This window comes from Acyrthosiphon pisum, chromosome A1, assembly GCF_005508785.2.
Source record: "Acyrthosiphon pisum isolate AL4f chromosome A1, pea_aphid_22Mar2018_4r6ur, whole genome shotgun sequence".
In the NCBI taxonomy this organism is placed as follows: domain Eukaryota; kingdom Metazoa; phylum Arthropoda; class Insecta; order Hemiptera; family Aphididae; genus Acyrthosiphon; species Acyrthosiphon pisum.
Window position 1 is genome coordinate 140,229,878 of NC_042494.1, and position 12,243 is coordinate 140,242,120.

Below are 12,243 nucleotides of genomic sequence, written 5' to 3' on the forward strand. Positions count from 1 at the left end.
TCGTTTTTTAATTATAACAAAATAAGAAAATCGTTACGTAAGAAATCAAGTGAATATCAAATGTTGTAAAAATATGAATTTCAAACGCTCATAAAAATTTAATTTGAGTTTCTTATAGACATTTTTTTTTTTGATAAAGGTAGATTATCCTATAAGGAATCTTGTATTACATTTTAAAATCTTAGTTCTAAAAAGAACAATTTTTACGAATTATTAACTCAAAATAATTTGCTAATTTTCGTGATTTTTACATATTGTGTCAATTTTTAACCCTAGACTTTAACCCTAGAGCAAACGCTTCGCGGTAAAAAAGACCGGGCTTTTAGAATTTTGTTCATTGTTTTAAAAATACGAAATATTAATGTAACCTAATCTGGGTAACTTCTAATTAGATGATAAACTAACATTAGATACAACTCCTAACTGTATACGATCCGATTCGTAATATAGAAGTGTTCAAAGTTCATTACCAGACATTACGTATACGGTCAAAAAGACCGTGTGCGTGATCGTAAAAAATCAATTATGGGTTATTTTTAAACTGTGTTTCTAATAATTGCTGCTCGATAAACGAAATTGATAGTTATTATATTTTTATTGCGACTTGTAAGTTGACTATGATTTACGCCATACTGTGTGTGACAAAAAGACCGTGTGCGTGTATTCTCGTGAATATTTTAAATGCGTGTGATCTAGGGTTAAATGCTAATAAGAAAAAACTGTGACTAAGGATTTTTAATATTTTTCAAATCTCATTGTAACAATATAGTAGGAATATATAAAATATATTAAATTAAATTAAATTATATTACATTTTCAAGTATTTTTACTCAACAAATAAAGTTTTATTGACATTCATAGAAAAAAAAACTAATTAAATTGGAAACTGGAATTGTCCGTAAACAGCTCAAAACAAATCAAAATATTTTGAAAAATTTATCATGTATAGAAAATGGAAATATAAACAACCAGTGAAAATTTCATGTATCTACAGTCATTTGTTTTAAAGTAACACCAAAAACCAAAATCAATTTTCTCGAAAACAGATTTTGCGTAAAAATTCCCGTTTTTCCTTAATTTTTCTTTTGACCCCCTCAAAGTACCAACTAATTTCACTTTCCTATCAGAAAAGGTACTGTTGAAGAAAATCCAAGCACTTTTTTTTTTTTTTTTTTTTTTATTTATTATCCCGCGGCAACTTAGGCCATTGGGAGGAGGGGCGGAACAGTAGGTTTTTGACGGTAGAGGTGTGTTACACGTGGGTGTATTTTGGCAGAATTTTTGAATGGGGCACCCGTAGGTATCTGCCATGCCCCGGAGTGGGGGATGGCGGCACCAAGCACTTTTACTGTCCTAAAAGATGATGACAGACACAAAAATAAAAAAAATTAAAAAAATTAAAAAAAAACACACATCATTGTAAAATCAATACATTCATCGTTCCACTCAGAATCTAAAAGCTAAATACAATGTTATTCAAAAATGTTCAGTTGTTTAAATCAAATTTGTACTAAAAAAAATAATAAATCTCTGGAACTAGAGAGTACAATAAACAACAAAATATTAAATAGATATCCTAATTTCATATTTTGTCGTCTTATTAAATACTGATCTCACATTTTCTCTACTTCCATTGATTTGCCATATGTTAAGTAGTCTCTTTTAATATCTAAAATACAAATCCGTATCATTTAGAAATACCGGAGAGAAGTGCCGCCATCCACCATCCACCATCCACATATGGTAGATACCAACGGGTGCCCACTAAAAAATCTGCTTAACTAAAAACACACGTGTTAATAACCTATAATTTTCTCCCTTACAAACAAAAACAAACAGTTAATAGCCAGTTGCCGGACTTCATGATCAATAAAAAAAAAAATTATTACCTAATTATAACTTGTCAAATACACATAAAATGTTTCCAAACTTAATTTTTTACTCTAAATTAATTTTATTGTTATCAGTGGCGTAACCACAAGGGGACGGGCAGTGAGTCATGCTCCCACCCACCATTGGCCATATCAAAACATTGAAACGTAAAAATAAAATATTATTGTTGATTGTTGTATATATTTTTTTAATATTTTGCCACCACCCACCTTCCCATTTTTAAATCCTGGCTACATCATTATAATACGCTGCAACATATAATGTATGTAAATAAATTATTTATAAATATTAAATCAGAACATTTATTAATAACATAATGTATTTTATTATACAATGTAACTTTCAATAGATATTTAAGTACCAAAACATATTATAATTATAGTATTTAATACATTACAAAATCAATTTTTTACAGTAGGATTATAAAACATTTGAAACATTAAATATAAATAACTAGGTACTTCAAGTAAAAGATTATGTTGATTAATTGGAAATAATGACATATTTATTTAAACAGATTATATAAGTATCACATGTTCAATATGTAATAGTAGTTTTATTATTCAGGTGACCGTATGGATTCATGTATCTGTTTTTATAGAAACTATTTTGACACCCTCAATGTTGATTACTTTTCTTTTGTATAAAAATTACTACGACGAACATCATTATATCTGTTGTAATTTTGACTTGGAGAATTATATTGAAATGAATTATTCATTGGGAGTATATTTTTACAATATTCATCATAATACACCTTGTAATTATTTTGTTTGACATCACCACATAACCATAATTCAGAAGAGTGAATAATCGAACGAGATATTAATACTATCCATGATATACGTTGAAAGTTGTCACTAGGGTAATCAATAGAATCACTTTGAATAGCCAAATACTTATATCCTTTGAGTGTGTGATCTATGGTTTTAAATCCATTTTCTAGAGAGCCGTAATATGTATTTTCAGTGGTAAATATACAAGTTATAACTTCGTTCTTAACATTGTAGATTTTTATGTCACCAGGGTCAGGCTTTTTATTTCTGATATCTCTTAATAAACTACAAACATATAATATACAATTCATTTATTATTTGATATACAAGATGTTTAATGATATTGTAATTTATTTAAATTGTAAAATTCCATTACTCCCTTCCATGACTTGAACAAATATAATAATTGGTTAAGTTAATTGTCATAAAAAAAAACCAATTAGTGACGGTCTAATGCTAATTCTATTTGAAACATATTCTACAAAATTATGAGAACTTGAATCAAAATGTTTTATCCCTTTACATACCAGATTTTTACTTAACACAGTTAAGGCTCTATGACACTGCCTCTGTATTCTGTGTGTCCGTGTAGTTAACCAATTAGTCGTTACCCCAATATACCAAATAATTGAAAATATTCAACTCTTCCACTGTGGGTTGATTATGAGTAATGACTAGTAAAATAATTTTAGTTAATTAATATTAAGTGAATGACAAGAAAATTCTGAACATGAACTATAGGTTACTTAGAATATGGAATTCATCATATTGTGATAACCTATTTATCACCAAGAGTACTAGAACATCATTATTTTGAAATAACTTTTTTATTATTAAAAATGTTTGACTAATGGTAGTACAGTAACAGTGATCGAATATCTCATTACTTTATAATAATTTTAAGAACCTATCCTAACCTACCTTACAGAATACTTAATATTTTTATTTTTGAACAAAATAGCTCTTATAATAAATATATTCAATAATTTCTTATTTTCTAAGTCTTAAAAGTCAATAGATATATGGAATGAATTAAATAAAAATATAAATACTTTTCTTTGAATGGGTATTTAGCGTCAACTTTATCTACTATATGATCTGTCCAATTATTGTTGCATGTTTTTTCTAAGTCAATAAATAAAATAATAATGGTGTCGATTTCCATCTCCCATAAATTTTTTGGTGTAATGTAAACTGTTAATCTCGGCGATTTTTTCGAATCTAATAACTGAAAATATTTTTATAATAATAAACGTACCAAGATATTTAGTAATTAGCGGTGATTATTTGTAACACTCACTTTTGAAGGTACACATACTGTTATGTGAATACCAGATCCAGAAAATATTTTATTTATGAGCGATTTTGTATCAGACCAATCAAGTTTATCCAATCCACAACGAATTGTTGGTATTCCTAATTTTGTTAAATTGTATTCTTTCATTTTATTTAAAAGTGAAATGAGCGCTTTTTCCATTGTTATCATCGTAGGTTTACCATTACTAGTTTTTTTTGTTACCAAATAAAATGCATATTGATCGTGGCGCTTAACTATACCAACATCTCCTATTTTTAATTTCTGATCAACTAGTTTACCAACACCACCAAAGATATTTCTAGAAAGTAAATTAAATAAATTACAACTGAATATATATCATAAACAAAAATAAGACATTTTTACTTGAAATCAACAGCTATGCCCGCATCCATTTGTAAGTCTTCAGCAACACAATGAGCAAGAGAATATTCCTTTGATAATTTGAAAATGTCTTCATCTATTTCCTCTAAAACACTTAAATAACAATGAAACATTTTTAAATGCATTTTAAACAGAATAACATATTCCAGTATAATGTTAAATTTGTCTTCAAAATTTAAATTGATAAACATTAAGGCATAAAGTAAAAACAAAAATATTTTTTAAAGGAACAAGTTTATAATATAGTTAGTGGAACTATTATACAATAATCATTATAATATTCAATTTATTTTAGACAACGATAGATAACTTGATATAAATTTAAATAAATAAATAAAGTTTAATAAAAGAAGAAGAGTGATGAATTAAAATAATTGACAACATACCATGCATCAGAAAATCTGCTTTGCTTTTGACTATTGTTATTTTTGTATTTATCCCTCGGTCTAGTTAAAATAATAAAAATATTAATGATTTTATTACTTATATGATTTATGAATGCTGATTTCATAAAAGCATGTTAGTGTCCAAAACAATAGTTTAAACTAGTCATATAAAAATAATAAAATTCAAATTCAAATTAATAACATTTTTATTATTTTTTTTTAATAAATACACACTTTTTTGTACTAATGTTTAATATCTTGTACCTAATATTGATATAAATGTAAAAACTAAATTAAAAACCATTTAAAATTAATTTTATACAATAATTTTTGGCATTTTATATTCCTTTTTTTTGCATTTATAGTGCATATTTTGCATTTTTAGTGCATATTTTATTGCATTTTTAATGCATTTTTTAAGGTTTTTTAGTCCATTAAATTCACAGCCGTGTTAATAATTGATAACATACCCTTTAGAATCATTATTTACTGATAAATGTTGTGTTTCTTCTTCATGCAAATTAAAGTTGTTTCCATCATGTACTTTTGTCTCATTAAATTTATCATCTATGGATGAATGTAAGTCAGAAGTATCGTTGGGCTCTTGACTATTTTTTTTTTTTTTTTTATCCCTCCGTCTAGTTAAAAGAATGTACAATATCAATGATTTTATTACTTTTATGAATGCTGATTGAATATTTTTATACTTTTTAATATTTTATTAATTTTAAATTTCAAAGATTACAGTTTACATAAATAATCACAATAGTTTTAAATAAGTGTTTTGGTATATTCCTGATGTTGACTGACGGTAGTAAAAGGTCTGAGGCACAATTTTCATTACTTTGTGCTGTGAATGTATATATATATATATAAATTATAGCATCGAGTGTTACCAAACATTAAACAACCTTTGTCGTTGAATGAAGGATGTGAAAGATCGGACATATTGGCAATGTTCTCTTGTGGGCAGGAATATACTAAAACTATTATTTAAAACTACTGTGATTGTTTATGTGAACTGTAATCTCATGAAATTTAAGATTTAAAAATAATTTAATAATGATTCAACTATAATGTTATTGATAACTACTCAGTTATTTCAACTATTGTCTTCATGTGTTAATTTAACGAACATTTTAGTCTTTCAATACCGTAATCTTATCTTTTGGGGTGTTACATATATTTACTTATTTAATAAATATTATATTATTATTATACAATAATTTTTATATCAACATTCTTTTTTAACCGATGATATTTTCACAGTTTAAATATAATATAAAGGTACTTAAGTAAAAGAATGTCAAGGTTGAATATTAAAAATTGACAACATACCCTGCTAAATCATCATTTGATAAATGTAGTGTATTTTCTTCATGCACAATGTTGTTTCCATCATGTACTTTTGTCTCATTAAATGTATCATTTATGGATGAATCTATGTCAGGAATATCGTTATGCTCTTGACTATTTTTTTTTTTATCCCTCCTTCTAGTTAAAACAATATAAAATATTAATGATTTTATTACTATTATTATTTATGAATTCTAATTACATAAATACATTTTAGTGTCCACAACAGTGATTTGAAACTAAAGTGATTATTTAACCTGTCATATTATGAAAAAAATTGTAGGTAATATAAAAATAATAAAATATTCTCAAAATCGGACAATTGTCATAATAAAGTTCTTATCAATTAAAAAAAAAAACTACAACTTTAAGACGATTACATGTTAAAAATATGTAAATAAGAAAACATTAATATTTTATATTATAATTGACAACATACCTTTTTCTCCTTTTAGTTTCTGATTTATGTGTATCCTCAACCTCATGTGAATCAATGTTGTTATTATCATGTGTTTTTTTCTGTTTGGAATTTGAGTCAGACAATTTGCTCTTCTCTTGAACATTTTTATGATATTCTTGTTCTTCACTCAAACTTTGGTGACTAGTTTTTTTTTTATTTCTTTGTACACACCATCTAATTAAAAAAAATAAAATATATTAATAATTTTATGACTTTTATGAATGCTGATTGTATAAATATATTTAAGTACCCAATAATATAATTATTAAAAACTATTGTAATTATTCATGTGAAATGTTATTTTGTGAAATTTGAAATTTAAAAATAATAAAATTATTTTTTTTTTTTTTTGAACAATGGCATGTTAAGAATCTAAGTAATAATTACTTAAGTAAAAGAATGAGAGTAATTAATATTAATAATTGATAACATACTTTTCTAGATCATAAATTATTGATAAACGTGTACTTTCGTTGTGCAAATTAACATTGGTTCATCATGTAATTTAAAAAAGTGAGAAATTAAATAGCCATTCTACCACTCAGATAGGTGTCAATTGTATCTCATAATTAAGGAAGTCAATGTAAAGTATATGCTAGATATGAATTCAATGATAAATCATAGCATACTGAAAACAATTCGAGCAAAGACTGTGACCTTAGCCTATGTCACTAAGTATATTTTATGATATCAATTACCTATAGTAATTTATTGTACTATTAGTTGAATTAGTTATTTTTGAATACAATACATTTATTATATTATTAATATTTAATTATTATAATAATGTACAGGGGCACCCACTGAGATTTTTTTAATGAACAAAAAAATCAGTGTATAATAATGTAAATATGTGACAATCTAGTACCTACGTATATATAACATTTTTTTTTTTTTTTTTCTATATTTGTTCATTGAAACGACCTCAAGGTCTTTGACAATGCTTATCACAAGTGGGTAGTAGGGAGATCATGTGATCTATTTATCTATGTATATATCACTATATGCATGATACTACCCCCCTTCTCCAAGAGGAGACATGTGCGGTCTTCACTCCCAGTGGAGTGGGACCTAGTTGGAAACCGGATGACGCAATCGGACGACAGCACGGAAAAATGGTGACTGCGTAGAATCACACACATTTTTTTTTTTTGCACTTAGCTATGAATCAAACCGATGACTGTGTGAGTCGTAGTCAACTGCGTGACCACTGCGCCACTCCGGCCCCAATAAATTTAATTTTGCACCCACAGAGATAATTTGATAGTGTATATTTTATATTATATATTATTGTAACTAATTTATGACTCAAAACAGAGTACAGACACAGCGAAGAACAGTATAAATATTTTTGCTGCATAAATAACTAAATAGACAATAGCATGAAAATAATCTAAATGTTTTGAAAATGTCGTTATAAAATATAATATTATGTTATGAAAAACTGTAAAAGTCTCAAGTTTCCAAGAATAATATTTTTGAATTTCAAAAAAATAACTAAAATCATTATTCTTCGTATAAATATCTAATTTCAACTTCAAATATGGTCTTCAAAATGTGTCTATATTTTCATCTATATATTTTTGATATGTTTAAAAAGCAATAATGGCAACTTAATAGAAACTTTGTATTCAGTTTTCAAGCTTTTTACCAATAAATTTTTTTTCATCAAAATGTATAGAAAAAATGAAAAATCTTTAAATAGTTAAAAAATAATCAAAATATTTTTAAAATTATACCACAAACAAAGATACTTGTATAAAAATGTGTTGAAAAAGTTGTCCAATATTTGTTATATTTGTTATTTATATTTGTTCATGAGTTACACCAGTGATTCCCAACCCTTTATTACACAATGCCCCTTTTAGATTTTTAAAAATCTCATACCGCCCCCTCGCAGATTTTTATATGCAAAATTCTTAAATCTAATAAAATTAAGCCCTCCTCATAATTAAAAAGCCCTCAATGTTAAGAATCACTGGGTTACACCAAAAAACTAAATCAATATTATCTAAAACTGGTATTGCATATGAATACCAGTTTCCTTAGTATTTTTTTTTTGTTTTTCTTGATTATTTTAAAAAATACTGGGTATTTTCAATTTTGATTTCCCAAAATTACCAGCTAGAAGCTAGATCCAATATGATATCAGAAACAACTCTCAATATTGAATCACAAGAATCATATATATACACAGTCACAAAACAAAAATATACATATTGTAAAATCAATACATTCATTTTCCATTACTCAGAATCTAAAATAATAAAATAATGACTCAGTTACCAAGCAATAATCAATACCTGATTCTTATTATTTTTTTGTTTTTTTAGATGATGCCAGTATGAAGACACAAGAATGTTTAAAAAAGTAAACGGAGATAGGTGATGAATAGAAATAACTGACAACTTACCCTTCTTCGTCATCATCGTCCAATCTTTCGTGTTCCGAATCTTTTTTACAAATAATGTTTTTAGAACCCTTTTGATCTTCACAAAAAGATTGATTAGCGCCTTGATTTGTGTTACCTTCATTGTCACTCGGTCTAGTTAAATATAAATTAACTTAATATTTATGATATAATTTTTATTTTTATTACAGTTTACAAACACATAAAGAAATTTCTATAAATATCTTTGATATTATAAGCCCACAAAAATGTATCAAAAATAATGCTTAAGTTTATATTTTAACAGTATAAAATCAATTAAGCATTAAAAATGTTAAATAGTAATTAAATATGATAGTTAAAAAGAAAATTATTCTAAAATTAAAATAATATATTCATAGGTTCTTAAAACATACTTATTTTTTTTGCCTTGTTTCTTATCTTTAACTTGGTCCTTCTTTACATCTTTCTTTTTATTATCTGTTGATTCTACCATGTTCCTAAATAAATTTATTACAAATTTAAATATAAATATAAACATTATTTTTACAAATAGTTTTATGCAACCAAAACTGTAAAATATAGATGTTGAAAAAGAACGATTAACATTAATATGATGATGCTCAAGAAAAACTTGCCAAGACTAAAATTATGTACAAAATTTGAATTGATTTTTATATTATGACAGAATAATGTTTATCAATTACTATTTATATCTAGAATGTCTAACTCAAAGAGTCCACCTGTTCAAAGTTTAAATATTTTGTTTTTACATTTTAGTAAAATTAAGAATTTTCAAGAAACAAAATTTGATAAGTATAAAATTCTTATTTAAGGTTTAGATCTGACAGAATTGGTCAGGTTGTTTCGCTGATATATCTCACATGTTAACATTTTGAACGCTTGATTTTTAATAATACATATCAAAATAAAGTATTTTTAATTATTTTAATTATATAATATTATAGTAGTATATACACTATTCAGAATAAGAACAGACCGCATTGCAACTAAGGTAACTTTTTGGCCGATTCGTTAATTATTCGGTATCCAACAGTGAGTATTTGTGGAGGCAGCCCTAGTGGGGATGGATGTGCGAACAACGTGTTTTCGTCCGCAGCCTGGTCTGTTCTTATTCCGAATAGGGTATAGTACCAGTTACCTTTTAGTTTGAGAACTTTTTGTTTTGTCCATTTTGTCCATTTTTGTCAGAAATTAGTTTTTCTAGATTAAAAAAAAATTATATTTATGTAGGTATCAGTACAAAATTAATATCTAGTACTATTTAGAGTCTATCATAGAATTTATTATTATAAATAGATTACAATTTACAACTGTCATATAGTGATTTCAATAAGCAAAAATAACTGGATAAAAAAGTATATTAGTATCTTAAAATTAACATAGTATGTTTATTTGCTCTTGGTAAAATTTGAAAAGGTAGACAGGAAAATATTTGTAAGAACATAAATACTATACACATTGTGTTACTTTAGTGTTTGGGTTCGGTAACTATACCTACTAAGAAAAAGCATTGATTAAATATTATACTGTATATTTAATCAATGGTAATAGTATTGATTTTATAATAAATACATAATAATAATTATTGTTTAATTGATGGTTTTATAAATAATTTGTTTCATTATTGAAGAGGTACCTACAAGAACTAATAATCATGCCTCAGAAAAATGTTATAAGGTACTCGGCGGTAATATCACAATTAAAATGAAGATAACATTAAGTTTTTAGTTTTATTTTATCCTAGGCTAGTCGTCTACCTACACTCATTAAAAAAAACATTTTAAAAAGTAGGTATTCGTGAAGAATATCTATACATAAGTGTGTTTAATTTAAAATTATATAAAATATTATAGGTAATAACCTACAAACCAGCATACTTACAGAAAAAAACATTAAAGCCAAGAAAACTATATTATAATTATATCAAATTAATTTACAGCAACAGGAACAATAATAATCATACAGCATAAATTTGTCCAACTTAAAGAATTGAAAATATTTTGTTATGCAACCATCTACTTATATTTATTAAGTACCTCATTCGATACGAATATGATCAAAAAGTTTACAATAAATATGAACTAGGTACTTAGGAAATCTATAACTTATTATCGTCATTGAATGTCAATTAGCAATCAACAACCTTATATTATTATCATTTATCAATAATCATTAATCAAATAAAATGCGGTTCGTTTGTTTAACAATAATAATATGTACCTAATGACTAATGAGCAACTAAAGCACTTAAACAATATACTATATATGATAAATTATGATTGAGAATATTTACATCGTTCAATCTTTTTTTATCTATATTATAATATGACCATAAATTAAAGAATTCATGAATATCATGACGTGACAGGTCAGATAATACGACATATTTACTCCATTACGATTTACGAAAAATTTGTCATATATCTTAATAAAATACTAAGTCCACGCCATTATTTCCATTCGGTACAAAATACGATTTGCTGACGTTTAAATGTTTAAAACACGTGTTTGTGTCACGTACTATTATGTATACACCATATGAAACCATGAAATTGTGTTGATTGTTATGGCTAGTTTAAACGCGTTGGACTCTTCAATGTCGACACGTTTTGATCACCGTCTTTTCTTAACTCCTAATCAGAGACTTTGGAGTTCGGACTACCGTTGTTATTAAAAATTATTTGTACCTACTTAGCAGACATTAGACAACTACTTACGGCATAATATCTCTGGACTCGTGCATTCTGAACTAATTTAAAGCCTAAAATAAATTAATGACAGCAAAGAACAACCATAAAATTCTATGGAACAACTATGGTTAATGCGAGGTCGTGACTAATGATAAAACATTCAACCATAGACTACTCAGCACTCACTATTACAGTACTACAGAAATACAGAATAGACATGTATATTGTTGAACAATATAAAATCTCGATATCCGTAATCTGTCGTCTGCGCAATTTTCATAGGCTTATATTATTTATACAATATATTAATATATATTATTATTATAGTATATACATCGTCCATTCACATGGATAACACAAATTTAATTTTATCATAGAAAACAGTGGAATTAATTTATAAAACCACCGTATCTACGGCCTATGGTAGAATTTGAATTAGGCGCACCCGTGATCGGGTATCAGTATCTGATACGGTGATTGTTTACTTATCATTTTTTGGACGATACAGTGCTCATCACGTCCTGGAGGTATTTAGTTTTAAAATAATGAATCGGTAGACCACCTTTTTAT

At 26.3% G+C, this 12,243-nt stretch overlaps 1 protein-coding gene across 8 annotated transcripts in view; it reads right to left on the minus strand.

Annotated features, from left to right (window-relative positions):
• The window catches only part of LOC100166845 (MATH and LRR domain-containing protein PFE0570w), a 71,700-nt gene extending 59,777 nt beyond the window's left edge, over positions 1–11,923 (minus strand). For 2 of the 8 annotated variants that reach the window (XM_029488440.1, XM_029488441.1), the window contains exons 1-6: positions 11,701–11,916; positions 10,122–10,183; positions 9,376–9,459; positions 8,984–9,115; positions 6,550–6,744; positions 6,093–6,248 (exon numbers count right to left, since the gene is read on the minus strand). In XM_029488440.1, coding sequence (XP_029344300.1) covers positions 6,093–6,248; positions 6,550–6,744; positions 8,984–9,115; positions 9,376–9,459; positions 10,122–10,162 — 608 coding nt within the window. In that variant the 5' untranslated portion in view covers positions 10,163–10,183; positions 11,701–11,916. Of the gene's footprint in view, positions 1–2,201; positions 2,955–3,721; positions 3,898–3,969; positions 4,286–4,350; positions 4,462–4,754; positions 4,815–5,224; positions 5,393–6,092; positions 6,249–6,549; positions 6,745–8,983; positions 9,116–9,375; positions 9,460–10,121; positions 10,184–11,700 lie in introns of those variants that run through there. The other 6 variants (XM_001947681.5, XM_029488442.1, XM_029488438.1 and 3 more) reach the window with 6 other exon arrangements.
• Positions 11,924–12,243: the final 320 nt, after the last annotated feature.